Raw genomic sequence first — 24,643 nt, forward strand, 5'->3', positions numbered from 1 at the left:
CCGTCACTTGATACACTACATTTATCCAATTTATAAAGTAAAAAAAGATTTGGTTCATTAACAAAATATATATTTTTCTTAAAATATAGGTTGAAATAAGTTCTTTCATAATACAAAAAAATTTACAGTTTACTGTGGCAGAATCTCATTCAAAGAATCCAGACCTGATGATTCCTACTACAGCAAGATTTCAGAAACAACAATCAGGTGCACAGCTTGATTCTTCCCGTCTATACCAACTCCGGCTTCCTTTGGCACCCAACTATTCTAAGAAAAGGTCTCTCTGGGGTTGAAAAGGCCAAGGATTGAAATTCACCAGACAGGTATTTAATGGCCTTTGCACTCCATGCTAAGGGAAGAAATAAATTCATGCCTGCTGACTTCCTCTGGTAACAATCTATTGCTTGAAAAGAATAATGCTGGATGATCTCACAATATTGGCATTGGTCCTATCATTTCCCCCCTCCCCCACATAAAGCCTGGCGATTGGTAAGAAAATAAAACTGCCCTATTTTCAATGTCCATGTCCAAGTTGGTAGTGCTATGCACAGTGACAGTTTTAATAAAATAATACTATATTATTAAACTTACAACTCAGTAGCACCATTACAAAAGCTCCTGCATAAAGTAACAGCTGTCTTCATGAACTGGTGTCCCAGCTGAAGGCTGGCATTTAGTCCAATGCTAGTAATAATAAAAATAAGCTCTTTCTACTTGAAGTTTCTGCAGTTAACACCTCTACGAAAGCAAAACTAAATTTGAAGAGTGCAGAACTTTGAAGGAGCTTCCCCCAAGAGGACCTGCAAAGAAAGTGATTACGTGGTGGGTTTGATCTGGCATGAGTCTGTCCTTATCTTCGGCTGGGAAACCACCCTCCTGGGCTGCAGCGTGCTTTGAGTCATGAGAGGAGGAGGAGGAGGAGGACTTAGTTTATGTGTTGATGGCGCCACGATGAGCCCCGTTTTCTGGGAATGGGCAGCAGGGATCTTCCACAGTCCGCCCGGCTAGTTACTAGGACAACTGCCTTCAGGTATCATTGAGCAGGCTGAGTACGGAGCGGATTTTGCAGGCAAACCATCGCCTGAGGGGACAAAAGTATTGGTAATGGAATTGTTCAAACTCGGGGGTCTGGCGAATATCACGGAAAAAGGCAACGTCAAGGTCAGACTCTGTAAGGATGATCAGGAGAAGGAGCAAAACCAAGAGGAGTCCGACTGTCACAAGGAGCAGACGGAGGACACTTAAAACAAACTTATTCACCTGTTCTGCTTGGGCTCCTCCACTGCTGCACAAGGCCCGGAGGTCCCTTCCCAGCTCCTCTGCCTCCCCCGCTGGAGCGCCGGCTTCCGACTCCTCTTCCTCTATGCTGCAAGGGGTGCCATTAACCGGCCGGGACAGCAGCATCAGTTCCAGGCTCTCTTCAGCCACCGGAGTGGGCAGCACGCTGTCCGATGGACTGTAGACCTCATCTGAGATGATTGCCACACGCTCGTTGCTCTCCGCCCTGCCGCTCCGTGAGTGGAGCAAGAAGGCGTCGCTATGAGATGTCGACCTGACCGGGGTGGAGTGAGCGCTGTCCCGCAAAGACTCGAGGCCTGAAGGAACAGAAAAAGATGGGTTTCACTGCAGAGCCACAAAAACGGTTTCAACCAACTTTTTTTTTTTAACATTGCAACTTTCTGCTTGCAGGAGGTCCTATAGGAAAACATAAGTCCACATCTCCATATGCATAGGCACTGATGATTTGGTTTGGTCAACAGAAGGTACTAGAGATTTTATGGCAAAGCATTGAGCCTGGACAGTATTGGAATTCAAAGGCCAACAGCTAAAGTTTGTAGGGCAGGGCAGTGTTCCCTGCTTTGCTCTCTTTAAATCAGTCAAAGTGCCATTTCCAGCTAGCTTCTTTTGCCACCGAAGGCCAAGTCTAGAACATCGCCCAAGCCCTATCCAACAAAATGCGATTCAGTGGTGAGAAAGGAAGGCCTTGCATTTAGGCAAGAAAAACTAGATGCATACATATAAAATAGGTAGTCCCTGGCTCAACAGCAATACCTTGGGTTCCTAGTGGACCACCACTTAAGTATGAGCCAGCATTGTCCACAGCTGCTGAAAAAGCCAAAGCAAACCTGGGCTGCATCAATAGGGATCGTATCAAGATCACGTGAAATGATAGTATCGCTTTAGACTGCACCCTTGGAATTCCACGTCCTGTTCTGGTTGCCATGATACAAAAAAGATGCTGAGACCTTAGAAAGTACAGAGAAGAGCAACAAAGAAAATGAAGGTGTCAGGCCTGGAAACCATACTAGACTTTAGAGTTCCAGACGCTGCCACATTTTTCCCCTGAGGGGAAGAAGGGGGGTTGAGGGGTATGATAACATTCTTCAAGCGGTCAAGGTCGGATGGTGTTCACATCTGCAGGAGGAGTGGCGAGAAGATATTCGAATGAACTGGGAGAACGTGGGACCATGTGACCATCAAAGGGGTCAGGGGGGTGGGACTCTTGGGGTTTGTATAACTGGGAAAAGAATCCGGAAGTTCAGTTTTGGAATTTCACTCATCGTGTGCCAGTTTCCTCATGCTAGTAAAGAACTCTGAAAGACAATGCCTTCTGAGTTTTTTTTATGCAGAAGAGGATTTTCTGGAACCTTGACAGAAGGATCTGGAGACCAAACTGTACGATGGATGGTTGTGGGAACTTGGCATCTCTAGTCCAACAAAGGGAAGGCTGACAGGTGAGAGGAGAGCAGTTTTCCAGAAATCCTATACCAGGGGTCCCCAACCCATGGGCACGGCCTATTCACAACCGGGCCATGTGAGTGGCCAGCTGGGGCAGACTCAAGCAACGGGAGACACACCTGCCCCTCCCACAAAACAATCCCCTCTGTTCCCCCTCCCTGGGCCACCAACCGAGAAAGGTTGGGGAACTCTGCCCTATACCATTTCAGATAAATAGCTTTCCAATAATCTCTTGAAAACCTCCAGTGTTGCAGCATCCACAACTTCTGGAGGCAAGCCGTTCCATTGATTAATTGTTCTACCAGGAAGTTTCTCCTTAGTCCTAGCTTGCTTCTCTCCTTGATTAGTTTCCATCCATTGCTTGTCCTTCCCCCTCTTGATGCTTTGGAGAATAGCTTGGAACTCCCCCTCCCCTTTGTGGCACCCCCTCAGGTATTGGAATGCTGCTGTCACGTCACCTCTTAGTGCTTTTCTATTCCAACTGATCTTACCAAGGCATTATAAACCAGTATTAAAAGTTCATGTGATCTTGATACTGTCTATTAATGCAGTTTAGACTACATTGGCTTTTTTGGCAGTTGCAGGACACTGCTGGCTCACAGTTAGGTGGTTGTCCACTAGGACTCCAACATCCCTCTCACAGTTACAGGTGTCAAGTGATCTGATTTCAGAAAAGTGCCTAGCTCGACCATCACGGATTTCGATAAAATTTGGTGTGAACATGCACACACGTCCCCAATGAATATTGGTAGTGTTATGTTTGCCGATGTAACACTTGCAGCGATATAGTCATTTGTATGACCCCATACCGCAGCCTTCGACAGTATGACTGAGGTTTCAGCAACTTGAGACATAATATCTCCAGCAATATTTTGTTGAGAGAAACAAAACTTGGCCATCTTGTACAACCTGTTGTGCTCTATTAAACAAAATAATAAAAACATTCTTGTGAGCAATCTCCATCTAGATAATTTGGAGCAATGTTGGCCGAAAATGACTGTGGCACAAAAAAAGGGTAAAGTTTGGTATCTTATATACCTCTGGAACGAAAGGTATGAGAAATGTGAAACTTTGTGTGTAATAACTTAGCAACACAAGGTTCTCAAATACAAAATTTTATTCTACTGCTTTCCAATAGTTCACAAGTTGAGTGTAAAGGCGACGGTTTTTGTAAAAATGCCGAAAATAGGGTATTTTCAGCCCACTTTTACAAAAAGACCTGGAAACTTTGTTAAATCATTCTATTATGCTGCAAGAAGAAAGGTGGAAAGTTAGCAGCACAATAACCAGATAGATACCCAGATAAGGCTTTGGAACCTTGAGGAAGAAACCAAACTGCAGTCTTGGGATCCTGACCCAAGAAACCCACCTGTGGCTGGTATTGCATGGCTATCAGGTGTGCCCCCTATGGAGATGGGGTTGCTGGGTCAAGTGCCTGAACTGGTAGTGACAATGTCACCATGGACCAATGCAATATAATAATAGTAATGATGTCTATATAAAACAAGACAAAATAATAGAAAGCATGTGACGCTGCCAAAGCAACACCAACTTTGCCCCTATTTTTAGGGCTTTATACGTCATCAGTGAAACACCAACCCTACATTTTTAGGGGCGTTGAAACATGCTCTTTCTAATGAGAATGATTTAACAGATCCATTGCTTATCTTTTCCAGGATTTTCCTAGGTATTGATATCAAACTGATGTATCTAGAGTTTCCTGGATCCATTTCCCCCCTCCTTTTGAAGGTGGAAACTGCTTTTCCAGTCCTCTAGTACTTTCCTGATGCTCCAGGATCTTTGAAAGATACGGTTCAGTGCTTCCGAGATCATGTCTGCCAGCTCCTTCAGAATCCTGAGATGTAATCCATCTGGTCTTGGTGATTTGTACTTATTTAGAGTAGATAGGTATTGCTGTCTTATCATTTTCTTGCCTATTTTGACTTGTCTGTCTTTCACGGTACAATTTTGGTTAGGTTGGACTATTTTTTTCCTTTTGTTTAAAGACAGATGCAGAGAATGAATTAAGCAGCTCCACTTTCTCCCTGATGCCTCTCCCATTAGTGGACCAATTGTTTCCTTGACTTTTTTCTTGTTTCCTACATGTTAAAAGAAAATTGTATTATTTTTTACATTTGCTTCAAGTCTTGGTTCATTCTTAGCCTTATCTCTCTTGGCTTCATATTTGAAGATTTGGGCTATATGCAGGCATTCTGCGTTAGTTATGCATCCCTCTTTCCATTTTTCATATTGGTCCTTTTTGTCTTTCAGTTTATCCAGACAGTTCTTTATGTAACCATGATGGTTTCTTCTTGGATCTTTTCTTTTTCTTTTTTAGTGGCATTGTGGGGAACTGTGCTTTTATAATCTCATGTTTCAGAGTTTCCCAAGTTTCTTGAGTGTTTCCCACTTTAAGATTTTTACCCATAGAATCCCTTCCTAAGCTTTCTTTAAGTTTGTTGAAACCAGCTCTCCTACAGTCTAAGATACTCGTTTGATTTCGTTCTATTGCTTGTGCCTGCATTTTATTGAATTCCAATCCAGTCTCCCCCACAACTTCAATCCCCTTTATCTTTTCACCTCTGTTAGTAAGAATTAAGTCCAGTAAAGCTACTTTTTGGATGACAAAGTTGTCAGGCTTGTCAGGTACCTATTTCTTCTCCTATTGAATACAGAATTTCTCTTCCAGTTGATGTCAGGGTGGTTAAAATCCCCTTTACTCTGTTTCCTGCATATATCAATTAACTGATTAGCAAAAAGTTTGCCTGTTCCTTCTGCTTGGGTGGCTTATAGTATATACACTTATGGCAATGTCACTCTTTTTTCCTTTTATATTAACCCATATGCAGTCAAGGAGGCTTTCATCCTTGGTTTTTAATGTATTTCTGCACAGATGTAGTATTTTCTTACTTATAATGCAACTCTACCTCTTTTTTTCTTAGCTCTGTTTCTTTTGAACATTTTATATCCTTCCATCAGTACATTCCAGTCATGAGTTTCATCCCACCAAGTTTTGTAATAGCAACTATACCATACTTGCCCTCGTGTATTAATTCTTCAAGTTTATTCCCCAAACATTGAGCATTAGTGTATAAGCATCTGAGTCCTTTATAGTTGACCTGGGTTTGTTTCCTACATCTTCTGTTTTATATCTGAGTTTTCCTTCCTTCCCATCACTCCCTACTTCCTTGTGTGATTGATGGTCTTCTGGTTGGTGCTTGGAATCAGGTCCTAAAGATTGGTCACACACATACACACACCAGTTTTAGTTTAAAGCCTTTTGGATAAGCTGAGCCAGAGTTTTCCAAATACATTCTTTTCAGTTCTTGTGCAGCCCATCCCCTGCCAGACCATTTGTCTCCATATGGAAGAGAAGAAAGGGATAACAGACTGTGAGCTTGATTATTTTTAAGGCTCTCGGTCACATCTTTGATTTCTCTCCTGAGAGACAAGATACCTTCCTAGATTTATTGTCGGTCTACAAATAGCTGATTCCATTCCTCTGAGAAGTGAATCTCCAGGATCTCCCCATACGCTTGGAGGGAGCGGGGGGGCATGAAGTCTGAGCTACTTTTCTTGCTATTACTGGAAAACATGATGATGTCCCTTCTCCAGCCGTCTGCATGCTTTCTTCCGGGAAAGGATATGAAATCAGTTGCTTATCTCCAGCAAGACTGGACTGGATTGGGCTGTTCCAGGCAGCAGGGACATTGTCCTTGGTTGTTGTTTCCCTTTCTGAATGACTTGTTGCTATCGATCTGTCTCTAAAGGTTTATGAACAGGTTAATTTCTTCTGGTAACTGCCAAAATATTCAGCAAATGCATGAAAAGATACTCAGCTGCCAGAGTTTTGGAAAATGCTGAGCCTTCTTATAAAACTACTTAAACAATAATCCTGTTGTGTCTGCGCCCCCCGAGCCGGCCCCCCTGCCAGAAAGTGACTTGGAAAGTGAGGGGGAAGGGCCATCAGGACTTACCTCGGGAGCACCAGCTTCTTCACTCAGCTCCAGGAGCCAGAGGCAGGCCAGGTGGAGGAGATAACGAGGCCTCCATCCCCTGACTCTTTGCCCTCCAGGCCACGCCTCCAGACCCAGCTGATGGCAATCGGGCCTGGCTGGACCCTAGGTTTTGTAGGCAGGAGAGGCGGGAACAACAGAAGCAGTGGTGGGGCAGGCCTAGGAAGTGCTGAGTCATGGAGCCACACCCCATAGGATATAAAACCAGCGTGGGCTGCTATGCCTCTTCGTAGCAGGCAAATCAACTGCTTAACTAGAGCTGAAGTACTGTTTGTTGACTCATCGGCATCAAGGGAGATAACAGAGACACTTGGCAGACGCTCGCTAGTTTGCTGCCAGAGTTGATAGTGCCGGCTAATTAAGCCATCGCTCGGACTGAGCCGAGGGGGACAGAACAAATCCATGAATTGCTTTGCATGTACTGTCTCTCTTCGGAATACGCTTCCCTCTTCAACTAGCAAATAAGGATGAAGTTCACGCAGAGCCTTTGTTCACTGAAATTTTGTACAGGGAAACTGAAGCCTCAATTCCTGAGTACTTTTTTTCAATACCTAGTTCCAAAACTCATTAAAATCTATAACAAAGATACCTGAGCAATCTAATCCAATGAACCAAATGCAGTGTGATTGCTATTGTTCTGCAGTCCTTGTAACACAAGTGTATGTAACACAAGTGATGGAAAAGTAACTTTATGGCCAATCCTCACATTTTCAACCCTTGCATGTCTGCAAAGCAAAGGAACGCTGAAGAAGGATTATAAATACAGTCATCGTTTCAATGGTTAGCAATTGTCTCTGAAGCGATTTATGACCAGGTTTGTATGGTTAATGACTGAAATGTGGTTGCTAAATGAGGACTACCACCAGCCAACTCACCTTCCATGATGGAGATGTGGACAGCCCTCCTCCTGGTCCTGGGAACGCTGCTGAGCCGGGGTCCGTGGGGGATGGAGGGGCAGCTACGGCTGGGAACCAGTCCAGCCCTGCGAAAGAAAGGAAGTGCAGAGGCAGCATCTCTTCCCATCACAAGGGTGGGCACTGGCAGGAGGTCCAGCTACTCCCACCACTCCCGTCTTCGTCCTTCCTGCTCATGGTGGCCCTTTGACCCTTCCGCTCCTCCATAGCTGTCTTACCTGTGTATTTCTGGAGGCTCCCTCTTAATTTTGGCACTAGACTCCATCACTTCTTTGGCAACTCGGCCACTGAAAGAGATTGGAGAACAGAGCTGGTGACAAGCATGGCAAATGCCAAGCACGAGATTCTGCTGGCAAACTCCCCCCCTCCTCCCCTGAAAGTCGGGAGCATGGCAGTGCTTCTCCATCCGGCAGCATCGCTCAGAGCTATTGCTTAATCCTTGGTAATAAACAGATTGGATACCTGGAAAGGTTTTGAGTGGGTGCCTAGCTTGGCAGGAGTACCTGGGCAGCCTTCCTGCTGTGGAAGAGCCAAGCAGTGGTGGCTGTGTGGCGTTGGGAAGGGGGACCCCAGAAATGCCAGGACTGAACGGGTCAACTTCATAGGAGACTGCTTTTCTACTATCGCCTTCCTTAATTGATTCTCAGGCTTCACGCAACCATGTGTGTGTCAAAACAGGTCCAGCGACAGCCGCTTACTGTTGTGTCTGTGCCCCTGAGCCAGGCCCCCTGCCAGAAAGTGACTTGGAAAGTGAGGGGGAAGGGCCACCAGGACTTACCTTGGGAGCACCAGCTTTCCTGGCTCAGCTCCAGGAGTCAGAGGCAGGCCAGGTGGAGGAGATAACGAGGCCTCCGTCCCCTGACTCTTCCCCCCCCCAGGCCACGCCTCCAGACCCAGCTGATGGGAATCAGGCCTGGCTGGACCCTAGGTTTCGTAGGCAGGAGAGGCAGGAACAGCAGAAGCAGGGGTGGGGCAGGCCTAGGAAGTGCTGAGTCATGGAGCCACACCCCATAGGATATAAAACCAGCGTGGGCTGCTATGCCTCTTCGTAGCAGGCAAATCAACTGCTTAATTAAGAGCTGAAGTACTGTTTGTTCCTGGGTGACTCATCGGCATCAAGGGAGATAACAGAGTCACTTGGCAGACGCTTGCTAGCTTCCTGCCAGAGCTGATAGTGCCGGCTAATTAAGCCATCGCTCAGATGGAGGCGAGAGGGGACAGAACATTTACCTGTATCGGAAGCGGCTCCCTTTGAAAAATAAGTTGCTGCTGGAGACGGTGCGAACTTGACTGGACTTCTCCAACCTGAAGCAAGAAGCAGAGGTGGGAACAGGGATCGAATAACAGCACTCGGTCAACAGTTGCTTGGCTTTGGAAAGGGCTGCGACGGGAGGGGACATTTTGGAAACTTATCATTTCCATGTGCTGAAAACAAAGCAAAGGCACAAAGAAAGACACCCCTGGGGGAGCAACCAGCTTGGGTGCTGCTAATGGCCACCAAGCAGAGAGGACAATGTCTCCTGTTCTGCAGGAACTGGCGCCTGTACATCGGCGCAGCTCAGAAGTGCAAGGGAAAGTGTGGCTGGCCTTGAGGCTTTCCCAGTGCCCGTTACGGACATGTGGCTGCCTTGCCCTGAAAGGGATCGCCTTCTCCTCAGACTTGCCCTGGGGAGCCTTTCCCAGTCACAGGCCAAATGCCATCTGACCTGGCCAGGTTTTCTGGCCCTTCTACATCTTCACTGCTGGTCCAAATTGCTTTATGCAGAGCAACAACCCATCCGGAAGTTGTGGCAGCCAGCCTGACTCCTGCAAGGCCCCCACTCTAAAGTGGAGTGGGGGGTTCACTGCCCTGCGGGGCAGCTGCCTGGCGGGAAGAGCCCAATGGAGGCCTTTCCAAAGAGGTTCCTAGTGCCAGAAGCCTCTTTGCTCGGCATATGGGGAGGGTGTCACCTGCATTGACCTGGCCAAGAAATGCCCTGCTTGGGGTTTGGCACTTTGCTCAGACACGTTTCTCTTACCAGGGTAATCACTGCTAATTTTAGTATTAATCTGTTTTCTGTTAATTTTATGTTAGCCGTTTTTGTCCCTTGCTTGTTTAGAAAGATGGGAAGGGAGGAAAGGTGGGGGGGGGATTGACCTCTTTCCCTTCTGCAAATCTTTCTTGCTTGAGGATTTTGGTTTGACAGGGCAGGGAATGAAGTGACCTTCAGCTGCTAAAGAGAGAAAGACTGAGAGACGGGGAAAGTGAGGTAAATGGAGCAGCTGTTTCTTATGAGGTTTAAAAAGTCAGCTCAAGGCTTTGGGGCCTCTGTTTGAACTTTCATGTGTAGTTTCTGAGAGCTGCTTAACAAGATTGGAAAAGAACTGAGTTTTCTTAATATTAAAATTGAATTTTGGTGAGGAAACACGGAAGTGCAAGTGGCATTCTAAAAAGAGCCCAGGTAGAGAAGCTTTTCTGTCCTTGAGAGTGTGGAACAGCCCTTCGAGGTGGGCCAGGTCGAAACACAGACGCCACACGGGTGCGCCACTATTGAGACAGAATCTCTAAAGCCCAGCTGTGTTTCCCCTTCCTTCCCTTTTACGCCAACAAAAATTAAAGTGGAACCAGACTTTGTTTCTCTTCCCATCGCATTCCTCCTCTGGCCTTCTCTATCCCACTTGGCTGAGTCATCCTTCAAAAGCCATCACTGCCCGCTCTCAGAACTGCCATCTTGAGCTTCAGCCTGGCTTTGCTAGATGCCAGCCTACCATAGATTGGAGGGGGGGGAGCTACTGAAACTACTCCTCGTGCCTTCCCGAGACATCAGCACATCGCCCCAAAGCCAGAGGGGAATGCAACGGCTCACCATCTAGCCCGCCGAGGGAGGGAGCAAAACCAAGACAATTCCTTTGAATGTGACTGGACAATAGGGAGATAATGGGAATGGGAAAGTTAATTGGGGAACCTTTGCATGCAACCCTTTAGCTCTGATTTCCTGCAATTCGCTTGGCTTCTAATACATTTTTTCCTTTTGCAACAAATGGAGCCATTTCTCTGTTTCTACTTGGGGGTCCATCCATTTCCTCACCAGGCAGAGCAGAGACCGCCAAGGGTCAGCACATTTGGTGTGGATCCGTACAAATTGATTTAGAAAAATTAAAAGCTGTACTTTGGTATGTGGCATTGGCTCTTAAAACTAAAGCAGAACTATCTATTAATCCCAAGCAATTATTGTGGCCACTTTTCAGCCGCTCCTTAAAAAGCCTAGAGCAGGGGTGTCCAAACTTGGCCCCTTGAAGAGTGGTGGACTTCAATTCCCAGAATTCCCCAGCCAGCATGAGCTATAAATATGAGCAAGTTGCTGGCTGGGGAATTCTGGGAGTTGAAGTCCACATCTCTTCAAAGGGCCAAGTTTGGACATCCCTGGCCTAGAGGATCTGTCTAAACCAGGGGTCTCCAACCTTGGTCCTTTAAGACTTGTGGACTTCAACTCCCAGAGTGAGGGACTCTGGGAGTTGAAGTCCACAAGTCTTAAAGGGACCAAGGTTGGAGACCCCTGGTCTAAACCATACAGGCCCTGCTGTCCCTCTTAGCATAAGGAAAAGGAGGCTGCCTGAACGTAAGATTTCCAAACAGGTCCAGGCAGCACACAGAGACAAAGGAAATTTGTGTGATACAAAAGACAAGACATGGATTTGGGACATGGACAGCAGATGCTCTTCATGAGAAATTCTTTCTCACAGATGCTTTAATTTCTCAGGCTTCTGAGCTTCGTCTGGGAGATAGGAAGAATTCCCAGGTAGGAGCCAGCGGGATCGCCAACCAGATTAGGTGCCCATTTACAGGGCAAGATGTGGCTGCAGCAGAGAAACCAACCCTGGACCAGGTTTCTGCAGGAAACATCACCACCACTTTGGGCTGAGCGGGCAGGCTCTGCATTGGCAATGGCTGCTTCCCAAGGATAGAAAGCAATCCTGGAAAATACATCTTCTACTCACTTATAAAAGGCTTGATTTTCAATCCCACATTTCCATAGATGCTTGCAGGCTTCAGGAGTCGGAGCAAAATAGGTCAGAACAATTTTCTTTTCCTGTCAAAATCCCAGAAAAACTCTTATGTTTGAAAGAAAATAAAATTAAACTAACAAAAACGTGGATGGTTTAGATCCAGCTCTGCAGTAGGTCAGAACAGGAAACCAAATCTACACTCTCAGTGTAAATTCAACAAAATCAAATCTTTATTGTCAGTGCACAACATATGTGCAATGAAATTGATTGTGCTTTTATTAAAGTGGGCTCTCAGAATTGAATTTTGCCACTCTGGTTGTAAGGTCCCTTCTCCTCGTTGTTATGGTCCAGCGAATTAGGGAGGAGCCTGAGCCATTTCCAAATGTTATCTGGGCCTTCTAGACTTGCTTTAGTCCCATTTGCCTAGGACTCGGGTTAGGGTATCCTGCATAGCATCCTTCATCTTCATCTTCCCTATTCTCTGCCATATGCGTTGCGATGCACATTAAACAGGGCAGGTGGCCACCATCTTGGCTTTTTGACAAAGCAGACACCTTCGCTCTACTGGACACCAAGAGCTTCCAACCAGAGTCTGGAAAAGCAGGCATCATTTGAGTAACTGAACTGGGCAGCCTGTCCTACACCCCAATGTTTGTTTATCTCCCCACCTAGCACTGCCCTGAACTCCATATTCTTCTGCCTACCCCCACCTTTGGGAAAACGAAGTGGGAGGTGCAGAGTGTCTGCAGGGGGGGGCGGGGAGGGTTGATCTTGGAATGTGGTGGAGAAGAGAAGCTATTCCCTCCGCCTGGCAATAAGTGCAGCCCTTCAAATCCCAAAGATTTTCCAGTCCGAATTCAGAGTTAGGGGGACCGAACCCCCTCCACGTACTTCAAGTCCCATGAGCTCTTGTGCCTGGACTGTGACTCTCCTTGTAAGGATGAGAAGGCTGCTCTGAGGGGCCAACAATTGGGAGGGTCGCGGTATTTGTTCAGGGGGTGGTCTGGAAGTCTGAGAGCTTTTTCTCCACCAGAGAGGATGCTCAGCATTCAACAAACCCAAGTGGGTGGATCCATCCACATTGGCTCCATCCCTTTTGACCAGCATTGGTCATTGATCAAGTCTGGGCTGGATTCCTCTGGGGTTCAATGGCGCCTAGAACCAAGGAAGCTCTGCTACTTGGAAACATCCCAGTTTCTCAGCCTGGAGGTTGCTTTAATAAGGTTTAATACAGAGTTTAACCTGGATCCAGACAACTTCTTGAGCTCTCTTGGGTGATCTGCAGGCAGAGAAACCACTGGATTTGTTTGGTCTCATAAAGCAGATCCCTTTGGAAGGCACTCACCTCTTTCTGACTTACGTATAAATAGAACGTCTTGCCTTCAAATTTCATTTTGGCCACTTCGTTCCTGCAAGCGAGAGAGAAGCACTTCCATGAAAGAGGAAACCGTCTCAAACCCTCCTGCATCGCATGACAAGGGCAGGCCCACACGCAGCGTGGAACAGGCTCTGGCAAAATGCAGAGATTTTAAATCAAGCTGCATAAAACAGAAAGTTGAATGAAACTTCTTTTGGAAAAGGAGAGCAGTTGCAGATCTAAACTGAACGTTTATGGCTCGGGGCCTCCGGCTGAAAACAGCGGTGGGGGTGAAAAGTGTCTCAGTCTCAGGAAGGGCAGCAGCACCTGGCAACCTGGCAGTTTTGAAGGAGCCGGTTGAATGGAGAGAGCCACTCTTGGCTGATGTGGGCGGAGGAGGAATTACCTGATGACGAGTCCAGGGGCTTGTTAGGTGGCTGTGCCAAGCACATGGACAATGCAGACAAATGGACAAAAGGGGGCACAAACGGAATATTGAGGGCACAGATTACATGGAACAGTCATGCAGAGTACTGACCAGGAAAGGGGTTTAGGGGATATTGTCGAAAAATCCATGAAGCTCAGGATGGAGCTGCAGTAAAAAGGGCAAACAGGATACTGGGGCATATCAACAACGGGCTACAAGACAAAGCAAGAGAAATGACGCTAACTACGCATCACATGGACCAGTTCACCACTAGATTGTTTTCAGGGGAAGAGGTGGCCCTTAGCCGGGTCCTGCCAAAGGAAGTGCCCCCCCCCACTGCAAGGACCTTTGTCTGTCCTCAGCAGCACAGACCCAGGACAGCCCTTCCCCCAGCGGCTCAGATCCCTTTCCCTCCCTCTGATGGAGGAAGCCTAGTTCAGATTTTGGTTGAAAACTTTTGATTCCTTCTTTCAGAAAGTCAGTTCTTTCAAGGTCTGTGGCCAACCTTGGATCTCTTTTGGTACAGTGATGCCCGCTGGTGGCAAAATGGGCAGCCCAGTGGCCCCTTCTTAGCCTGCCAGCCATGCCAGGTCTTGCCGGCCTTCTGTTCAAGTGCAGAAGTGCCAGCTATTTCCCAGAGCAGACTCTGCACACACTTAAGGGGGCAGCTTTTCCCATCTATTCTTCCTGCACCTGGGAAAATTATGCCTCCTTTTTTGTGGCCGTGGGAATTTTTCTCTGGGTAAAAAGACATTGCAGCACAAGGCCAGAGATTTCGAACTCTTTCCTGCCTGCTAGGCTCCTCCTAGTCAGTTCTGGCTGACTCTTGCCTACACACCCAGGGAGTGACTTAGTTGGGTGTCACAATCTCTCAGTCTGGGTTTGCACCCGCACAAAGAATTCTCCAGAATTTCTCACGTTCCAGAACCGACACGGCCTGGGCTTCCTTCCTTGGCCCAGAGCAAGGCAGAGGCTTGAAGCATCACGTCAGGAGGGAAGACACAAAATCCTTTTGGTATCACAGGGCACTTTTCCCCCTCCAGGCTTTGGGAGGCCTAGCCGGATAGAAATCACAGACTGAAGGATTCCAGGCTGACCTGGGAGACAGAAACGCTGCGGGAGAGCAGCTTTCTGCCCCTTTTATCAATCGAAGGGCCGGGTTTTGATCCCAGAAGCAGAGGCTGCCCTGGAAAAGGCTGGTGCCAGGCTGCCCCTTCTTGTTCTAGGCTGTCTGAGGAGCAGATGAAGGCCAATGGGGATGCATCTTAGTGTGCTCAGTTGCAAAGAAGATCGTCAAAGAAGCCAAGAAAGATAATCACACGTTGCTTTTAAGGAATCAAAAGTAAAAATGCTAACATGATTTGGTGTGCCACTGAGTTGATGGAATTCTGGAAGGAGTATTTTAAGAGATTTGTATGGGGATGTTAGTGACATACAGAACATGTCACTGTAATGTTAATGCTGTAATGCTAATACAGGTAATCCTCGACTTACAACAGTTCGCTTAGTGATGGTTCAAAGTTACAACAGCATGGAAAAAAGTGACTTATTTATGACCGTTGCAGCATCCCCATAGTCACATTACTTACATTTGGATGCTTGATAATTGACTCATATTTATGACGGTTTGCAGTATCCCGGGATCATGTGATCCCCTTTTGATCACCTGACAAGTAAAGTCAATGGGGAAGCCAGATTCAGTTAACAATTGTGTTGCTAATTTAACAACTGCAATGATTACTTAACATACCATACTTTTCGCAGTATAAGACACACTTTTCTTCCCCCTAAAAGAAGCTGAAAATTTGGGTATGTCTTATACTCCGAATGTAGCTTTTTTGAAGCTTTTTTCAGCCCTAATGAGGCGCTAGAGTGTGAAGCATCTTCCCTGCTTGCTTTTCTCATTGCTTCCCTCTCCAAAGATCAGCTGTGCTTTAGAAGTTGGTTTTTTATCCCCAAGTAGGGGATATAAAGCATATACTCAAAACCAGCAAACTAATGTGCTGAAGCTGACCAGACTAAGGACAGATGAATACCTGGTAGGCAGATTCCCCCACCCCCTTATTTTCCTCCCAAAAAACTAAACTGCATCTTATACGCCGAAAAAAATGATATGTGGCAAGAAAAGCCATAAAATGGGGCAAAACTCACTTAACAAATTTCTCACTTAGCAACATAAAGATTGGGCTCAATTGTGGTCATAATTGGGGACTACCTGTACCACTATTCAAGAAACATTATGAACAAGAAGCAAGAGATAGTAGAACCTGGATAAGTGGAAAGGCTACAGGTGCAGATGACATAACTAGAAGAACCTTAAAATGTTGATGTAGTTTACTTATGTGCAACTTGTTTAATGTGTAACACATTTGTGACTGTCCAGTTGTGCCCTTTACAAAAGGAAAGCCAGTAAGAGTGAATCCCTGAGTCCCTTGGGAGATAGGGCGGTATATAAATACAATTAAATAAATAAATAAATAAATAAAATGCAGAAACTACAGGGGGGTTAATTTGTTAAGTGGGAAGGGGCTGACTGAATGCTGAGAAAAAGGCATCAATGAGCAAAACCTATAAAGTGCAGTGTGGATTCGTCACAGCCTATTGGTTGTTGAAAGTATTTATGGATGCATGTATAAGGAATAGTTGGGAGGAGATTACAGGATGTGGGTTGTTCGTGGACTTTTATTTGCAAATGAGGCTCTTTTGCTGGTTGAGAACCTGAATTATTCCCAGCAGACTTTGGGCTGTGTAATGAGATAAGGATTGTGGCTCTGAAAATTAATATATTAAAGTCCAAGGCAGTTTCTGAGTGGAGATTTGGAAAGTTAAATATACATGGCAGAAATGCTTCAGTATATACCGATGATGAGAAAATACAGAAATTGTAAGATATGAAATGCCAATTGCAAAATGGTGGGCAGTGTGTGGTTGCTGCAAGGGAGGGGCATCAAGAAAAGTGGAAATGGCTGTGTTTATAAGTTAGTGTTTCTATGAAAGGGACAGTTGCCTAAATTGAAAGCAGAAAGAACGGAGAGAGCATAGCAAAAACCAGAAGTGTTAAAGGAATACAGAAGTGAATAATTCTTACTAAGGAAGTAAAGGGAGATGGGGAATTGGTGGTACAGCGGTAATGGATGACCGTTTTGCTTCCTTCTTAGCTTTTTTATTGACTCTTTTCAATGGTGCATAAATATGGTTTATATCTCTGGGCCTATTGATAGCTGATTTCTCGGAATGCCAGGTTGCCAGGAACTCCCAACCTTGGATTGAGCTGTGAGCTAGGAATCTAGGACGATTAGTTTCCCAGTTGCAGCTATGGTCGAATCTGTCCCTGTGATGTGACACAAAGGAGTTTTCATCAACACCAACTAGCAGTCTGAAAACTCCTTCATCTCAAACCAGATAGACAGACTCAACCATACTTTCAGACAAATCAGACATCAATAGACATATGTTAACAAAGAGAGATTATCTGTGATGTATAAAGGCATCGCTAACTACTGTTGAAAATGTGAAGAGTATGAAAGGACATGTTTACCATGCAAACTTGTGAAAAAGCAAAAAATACTGATGCAAATACAAAACGCAGACAATTTTAAAAATTAATATTTAATGGAAACCTGAATTTTCCTCATTGGGACTGACTGACAGCCAATTAGAAAAGACTCAGGGAAAATTAACTGCAATAAGGCTATTATGTGCACCAAGAAAAGGGAAAAGGCAGAATAAAAGGAAGAGAAGATCGTAAAGATGGAGATATGCGGAAATAGCTAAATTGACTTCTTTGGTTAGGGAAGGACCAAAGGCTGGAAACCCTTTATAGACTTTTCACTGAAAATGTATGAAAATGAACCGGTGATTAAGACGGACTTTATATGGGAAGAAGGGAACTGGGTCATATAATTTGGGAGAGCATCCAGACAAGACCATCGCTCTCTATAACTGCTGCAAAGACAATCAAAAGTCAATTCTTTAAATCTTTCTTTCTTTCTCTTTCTTTTCCTTCCTTCCTTCCTTCCTTTTAACTATAGTGATTATAGATTAACTATAGTGTTCACTTTTTTCTATTTCTTTCCTATTTTTTTTTATATCTTTTACACACACACACACACATCTTTTCTGTACTGTTTAATTTTGTAAACTACTACTTCAAAAAAGAAAGAAAGAAAGAAAAAGCCAAGGAAGTAACGAAGTCTGCCCCAGAAGGTGAGGCCAAGCCGAGGGGGGAAGGGGGTTCAGGCAAGATCAGGCCCCAAAGCTCCTTGCTTTCCAATACAGGTGTGGTCTTGGGGTGAGGGGAGAGGCTGCCACTGTGGCAGAGGCCACAGACAGACATGGGGAGGGGCTATTTGGGAAGACCTCTGTTCCTCCTGTGTAACTAACTATAGGAACAGGTTTTAGGCGCAGAACTCACCATTTGATGAAGTGAACTCGCTTGTTTCCCTGCAGGACCACAAATCCAAACGGGGTGAAGGCAAGAAAAGCAGCATTTCCGGACACGTCCTGCAACAGACCAGCAGCTGCTCACCGAGCGATGCCATGGTTGAAGGCAAACTCAGCACGTGGTGGAGCTGGCCAGAGTGCAGCCTCTTTGGCCCCCAGGACTCTGAGCTGGATGCCCAGGTTGAACACCGAAGCTCCGCAGCTCTCGAACCCTGGACATCGCTTCCCTCCCACTTGGGGAGGCACCTGCCCAGAGCTTCTGGGAGCCCATCCAGCATTCTGCCGGTTTCCTTGGTCTTGACCCAAGGTCCTTGACCTGGAGGCGTCACAGCCCTCTTCTTCAAGACACCTGGGCTGCCTTATTTATGTAGGGCCAGCATGCGTGGCTGCAGGTATGCAGCCACACGTGGTCCCAGAAAAAGGGACTGTCAGCCCTTCAAGGCAGAACAGACGTGGAGACCAAAGTCACAAATGCAAATGTTACTTTGCTGTAAGGTTACAGTAACAGACTCCTCCAAGCCTGAATATGCCCCCCACCCCCTTATCTTTTGAGATGCTTTCTCAAATTCCCTTTCTGCCTTGGACCCAAATTTCTTTTCTCTGAGCATCACCTTGGCTGCTGCCCTTCCTTCTGTTTCTCAAGGTTGCTGCTACTGCCCAACCCGGGGTCCCTTTTGTGCCCCACTGGGACCTGAGAAAGTGTCTAAAATAACTTCGCACCTTAAAAGTAAATTTCAACTAGAACTGGAAACAATTCTTAGACTAGGATCCAACCGATGGCTTGATACATCTGATGTTTGGGTTCATTTATGCATAGAATCTATGTTTTATAAGATACCCAAATTAAAATAAATTCTAATAATATACTGAGCTATACCCACTCTGCAGGCAGGCTGGGGCCATTTGATTGGCCTCCCCCTCCCCCAGTGACTAATGGACCCAATGGGGTTCCAAAGAGAGCTGGGGGAAATCCTGCCGATCTGCCACTTGGTCCTGCAGAGCCTATGGCAGCTGCCTGGAACAGGGAATCTGCTGGGCCCTTAATAGGATCCCGCTTGTGCAGTCTCTCCTGGCCCATCAGCCTCCTTTCTCCATAGGGTTCATGAAGGAGTTGAAAAGACGCCCAGAGCGTCACTGGAAGAAAATGAAAAATGAGCTTGACTGAACACGAGTTAAAGCCACTACTCATGTTCATCTTGTGGTAGTGGGTGGCAAAGTGCCCCTACATCTCTGTCCTTATGGCATCCACCCAGCAGCCCTGTTTAGGGTCATTCAGACCCTCCTTGGAAAGGCTGGCCCAGAGATCCACCTACAAGGCCATGCAGAGAAATTTTCCAGGCACCTGGAGGATGGAATTGCTCAGATTCATTCCCAGTGTGGTACAAGTCCTGTGTAGATGCCCTGGGAGCAGACTTACCCACTTCTCTGGGAATGGCTTGGTTCTGTTGGAACGGAGGAAGTGGACAGGACCCTGCAGAATTCAAATGCCACCACCTGCAGGTTAGATCTGAGCCCCTCTTGGCTGGTTAAGGCCGCCCAGGAGGCATCGTATGGTTGGGTCCAAGCGGTGGTGAACTCATCCTTGTTGGAGAGGGTGATCACAACTTCTTTCAGAGAGGCACCAGTGTGCCTACCGCTCAAGAAACCATTGCTGGAGCCAACCACTCTGGACAATTTTTGTCCAGTCTCTACCTCCCCTTTTTAAGGAAGGTGGTTGAGAAATTGGTGGCATTGCAACTACAGAAGATCCTGGAGGAAATGGAAGGTCGGGATCCTTTTCCATCAGGTTTCAGGGCCAGATATGGGACCGAAACTGCATTGGTCCACTCATGGACGGTCTCTAGCAGGGGTGGGAAGGAAGTGGTGCGTCCATCCTTGCTCTTCTTGACCACTTGGAAGCTCTCCGTGCTATCAACCATGGTGTCCTTTTGGGTCAACTTAAGGAGTTGGGTGGCCCAGTTTTGTGATGGTTGACCTTCTTCCTTCAAGGCCGGTCCCAATCAGTGGTAATAGGGGGCAAGAGGTCCAGCTCACAGACCCTGCTTTGTGTGGGGAGCCACAGGGCTCAGTGCTTTCTCCGCTCCTTTTGAACATCTACATGAAACCGCTGGGCGAGACCATCCATCGCTACAAAGGGGCAGGCAGTTGTGGGGTTGGCTGGGGCCATGAGAGCCCTTCCTTTACCTTTGCCAACTAATTTTACAGGGTTTTATTATTCTTGCCTCCTTAAACTTCTTTAAACTTTCAAATTTTATAAAATTGCAACTCTAGTATTTTAATTTTTATATACTGTTTTATGTTTTGATGCTTTTCCATATTAAGCAGGACTGGCATAAATAGTTGATTTTAAATTGGGGTTTTAGTAATATTTTAAATTTTTAAATCTTTTAAATTATCGGCCGTTTAGTAATAGTTTATTTTAAATTCTTTTAATTGTATATATTCTGTATTTTATTCTGGCTGTACACTGCCCTGAGTCCTTCGGGAGAAGGGCGGTATAAAAATCTAATAAAATAAAAATAAAATAAATAAATAACCCTCTTTATTCAATATTCAGAAGGAGAAGCTGCTGCCTGAAGTGAGCCCTGACAGCCAAAGAAAGGACTGGGGAAGGTTCATCGGGCACAAAGCCCACCCAGAGGTGACATTCTGGGATGGCACCGCCTTCTGCAGGAACGCCTGGTTTCAACCCAGAGTCTCCACACTGGGATGGGGTGCGGGGCTGAAAACAAAACGGAGGAGAAAACTTTGTTTGACTGGGCTGGGCGGGAGACCACTCAGAGATCCCAGGCAAGAGGTTGAAAAAAGGCAGCAGCAAACTAATTCCCTTCTGCTGCCAAATAAAGGGACAGGAATGTAGCCATGATGGCTCCAGGAGTCCCTCTCATGCTGAACCACATCAACACTTAAAGAGCATTCGGAAGCTACAGCTGGCAGAGGGTGTGGCGGTGTGGGCAGCCTTTGGGGGCCCTAGAAAGGCCCATGTTCCGTGCTGTTCCGTGAGCTGCACTGGCTGCCAGTTTGCTTCTAGGTGCCCTTCAAGGAGTTGGCCATTACCTTTAAAAGCCCTGGAGGGGATGGGCCCAGTTCCCTGAGGAGCCATCTCATCCCAATGGGACAGGCCGGCCCCACCCACATGGGCAGAGGAGGCACCCAAGGGCCCACCAGAGTCTTTCCTGCCATGGCTCCTGCCCTTTGGAGCATTTGCCCCCCCCACACACACACAGACCCCCTTGGGCTCAGATCTGCTCCTACCCTCCTGACCTTCCATAAAGGCTCAACAACCTGGCTCGGCCAGTTGGTTTGGGATCCCCGTGGGGGGTATCATGCTGGAGGTGGTTGGTGGACTAATGGCAGATCCCATCTCCCTCCCTACACACCCCTCCTCCCTCCCCAACTTTTTACCAGAATTTATAATTTTATTGTTACTGGGTGTGTCTGTGTGCAGTGTGCGTGTGTGTGTACATAGTTTTATTGCTTTTGACCTTGTAACCTCACACTGTGGCGAAATGGATGTCAAACAGATTTAATAAATAAGTAAATAAATAAACTTCATTGTTGATTTGGAACACAAACCACAAGGCAGCAGCCTGAGGACTTGTCCTTGGTAATTGCTGAGGTCTCTGCCATAGTTGGGTTGAGTGGTTGTCCCCTGCCAGCTGCTGGATGGAAGGCAAAGTAGAGGGGGAAAGAGAGAGAGAGAAAGAAAAAGAGAGAGAGAGAGAGAAAGGAAGGAAGGAAGGAAGGAAGGAAGGAAGGAAGGAAGGAAGGAAGGAAGAAAGAAAAGAAAGGAAGAGGAAGGAAGGAAGAAAGAAAGAAAGGAAGAAAGGAAGAAAAAGAAAGCGGGGAAGGAAGGAAGAGCTACCCAGCATTTTCACAGCTGGATCCTGCCCAAGTCTGAGTTTCAAGTAATCAGTGCTCACCAGCCTTAAATTATGGTTGTGTTGCATAAATTATATGTTTAAGTAAGTGGTTTGAAAATTGGAACAAATGAAGACAATGCCAAAGACAACAACAATTAAGGCCCAGAATGAGGCCTCACTGTAGTAGAAGTGTCTGCCCCTCATCCCTGCCCTCCATTTTGGGAAGGAAGGATTTTGCCACTGCCGCCCCCCCTCCACATCCCTTTCTCATCACAGAGTTCTTACACTCCTATTTTATTTTATTTCTAAGTGTGGCCTGGTTTATTCCATGGCAAGGGAACTGCCATTTGCCAGGCAAAGCAATGGTCCAGCAGGCAGGAATCCCATTGAGAGAGCTGCAGTCTATGTAGGACACGCTCCGGGCATGCAACATAGGTAGCTCTCTGAGCCGGAAATGCCGTGTGGCACGCAAGGAAGCCTCACATCACCAAGGTGCAGGTTGTCCTTCCTGACATTGACTTAAATATTAAAGACACCGCAAGAGTCAATCCAGCTGATCTGACAAATATCTTTCTGCTGCTGATCCTTCTTAAACTGCTTTTGCTGCAGAATTTCCTTTCAAATGTTTTGATTCGCTGTTAGCATTTAAATGCAGCTGTGTCCATTTCTCTCTACTCATTTCTGGCAGTGTTGCTTCCAGACTCCAGCAGATTCCTGCCAACCAGCAATTTAAATCTAGCTCAACAGAGGAGCCCTGCAAAAGCAGTGGGGCAGCAGGAAAGGGTGAAGTTGTGCTGGGGGGTGGCGGTGTGGAGAGGAGGACTTGGGTGGCGGGTCAGGGGCTGCCTGTCTTCCACGGCTATTTAATAACCCTTTCAGGGGGGATTCGGCCTCTCCCAGGAGGAGGACTTCGTGGCCGATGCCATGACTGGCAAGGGCAGCCACCGCCCCATAAATTGCTGCCTGTGTGGGGTGTGAATGCCCAGGCCCTCGGTGCAGAAGAAGGAAGGTGGCTGCAGTCAGGGAGAGGATGGGGGCCCCACCGTGTACCTTGCAGGGATGTGGGTCCACTCCATACGTCTCCAAGGTCTGCGCTTTCCTGAGAAAGTTCAGCTCTGCCGTCGCAGGGGTCTGCCCACTGGAAGAGAAGATGGGGAAGGGCATCAGAAGCTCTAATCCCTGCCTGAGGAGGGCAGCAGGGCAGCCTGGCTGCAGGCCCCGAGCAGAACCATCACAGCCTGGTTGCCGCAGCTACACAAGGGTGTGCATGGGGCGAGGTACCAGGAGATGGGGGCTCTGCCACCTGGGGCCCAGGGAAGCAGCCCAGTGGCACTTCAGCAGCTCTGTGGGGGCACGACAAGGCAGCTTTTTTTATGCTGGTGCCAACTTTGTGTGCCTAATTTGGTATTATTGATGGTTTTCATTTTACATTATTAATTGGTCCTGCTTTCCTAGCCGAGCCAGAGAGCTGTCAGGGTGAAAGGAGACCTTAAATATTCTGACAAAATGCTAATACAGTAAATAGCTAGAAGTGCTTAAATACGTGGTTTCTTAAGATGCTTCTTGAATCATGTGAAATGCAACCTTCTTGCACAGTAATATAACACAACAGATAACAACGCAGCAGAGAGGAGGAGGAAGAGGAGGAGGAGGAGGAGGAGGAGGAGGAGGAGGAGGAGGAGGAGGAGGAGGAGGTCCCAATCCTCTCGCATTTGCCTAAGCCAACTGGGGGAGCGATTTTCCCCAGCAGGAAGCCTGCTGGAGCAGCCTGCTTGGAAGCCAGAATGTCACCTACCAAAAGGGGTCAAACTTAAGAGATCTTCAGGCCCAGCTTAGCTGAATTGTTGCAAACTATTTTTTTTAAATTTTCAGTCCCAACTGCAATGTAATATTGGAATTATACGGTATTAAATTGCAATCTGGCTGAATTTGCACCTGCTGGACCAGGCCATTAGTATTTCAAAGGGGCCGTTTCACCTGCACAAAAGCCAGGTGTTCTCCTTAGCTGGCTTCTCCCCACCCCACAGATGCTTCCACCCGTTCACCAGCCTGGCCCTGTTCTGTCTTCTCCTTCCCTGGATGAAGCGATGGCCGGAAGTGATTCACAGCGGCCCTGCCTTTTATTAGTTAGACCCTCTTCCGACCTGACCCCAGAAGTGTTACAGAGCTAAAGAAAGCTCCTCGTTCTCGGGATGCCCTAAAGCCAGGAAAAATAGTTGGGGCTACTAAGTCATGTTTTGTTTTGGAAGGCGTCTCCCAGGCTGCCTTCCAGTCCTCTGAGGGGCCAGAAGGAGGCAAGGTGACCACATCTCTTGGGTGCAGCTTTAAAACCAACCATCCCTCTTGTTGGGAAGGCCAGTCCCATTAGCTGATCACAAAGCAGGGCAGCTTCACCCTTGTGGTCAAGTACCAGGCAATCAAGGTCTCACCTCTTCTGCTCTGGCAAGTGAGCAAGGCCAAAAGCCAAGGTCAAAAAATCTCTCCTCAGCAGCTCCAAGCACACATGTCCCTGGCCTTTCATGACGGCTCTTGTTCTAAGGTCATCCAAATCCTCCCCCCACCCCCCCACCCCCCACAGCAGTGCTGAGCTGGATCGTTGCTCCCGACTCAGCCAAGACTGGCTACAGGGGACTTCAGGAAGCGCTTTTGCACAATGTAAGAGACAAATGAAGATGCAGAGCAGCTACCAAGAGTCACCTGAGCTCAATTTTATGGATCTCAGCAATTTTCCTCTCCAATTTCTCAGAGTGTTTGGGGAAAAACTGGAACTTGGAACTGTATCCCTCGGGGTGTTTTCCAGGATCATAGTCACCAATTTCGGCTGAAAGAAAGAACAGAAATCACCAATAATTATTGACTTTGGCAAATGTAAGCAAAGGGGATCCTTGGTGGGTCCT

The 24,643-nt window shown here is 46.8% G+C and overlaps 1 protein-coding gene across 12 annotated transcripts in view; it reads right to left on the minus strand.

The window, feature by feature from the left end:
- Positions 1 to 509: 509 nt before the first annotated feature.
- Positions 510 to 24,643, minus strand: part of FRMD5 (FERM domain containing 5) — a 117,168-nt gene continuing 93,034 nt past the window's right edge. For 2 of the 12 annotated variants that reach the window (XM_058155727.1, XM_058155732.1), the window contains 9 exons: positions 24,444 to 24,567; positions 22,797 to 22,884; positions 13,552 to 13,652; positions 13,002 to 13,065; positions 11,648 to 11,739; positions 8,900 to 8,974; positions 7,888 to 7,956; positions 7,631 to 7,737; positions 510 to 1,595 (listed from right to left, as the gene is read on the minus strand). In XM_058155727.1, the coding sequence (XP_058011710.1) occupies positions 1,027 to 1,595; positions 7,631 to 7,737; positions 7,888 to 7,956; positions 8,900 to 8,974; positions 11,648 to 11,739; positions 13,002 to 13,065; positions 13,552 to 13,652; positions 22,797 to 22,884; positions 24,444 to 24,567 (1,289 nt within the window). In that variant the 3' untranslated portion in view covers positions 510 to 1,026. Of the gene's footprint in view, positions 1,596 to 7,630; positions 7,738 to 7,887; positions 7,957 to 8,899; positions 8,975 to 11,647; positions 11,740 to 13,001; positions 13,166 to 13,551; positions 13,653 to 17,854; positions 20,401 to 22,796; positions 22,885 to 24,443; positions 24,568 to 24,643 lie in introns of those variants that run through there. The other 10 variants (XM_058155729.1, XM_058155726.1, XM_058155728.1 and 7 more) reach the window with 8 other exon arrangements.

The sequence above is a fragment of the Ahaetulla prasina genome, chromosome 13, assembly GCF_028640845.1.
Source record: "Ahaetulla prasina isolate Xishuangbanna chromosome 13, ASM2864084v1, whole genome shotgun sequence".
NCBI classification, from domain to species: domain Eukaryota; kingdom Metazoa; phylum Chordata; class Lepidosauria; order Squamata; family Colubridae; genus Ahaetulla; species Ahaetulla prasina.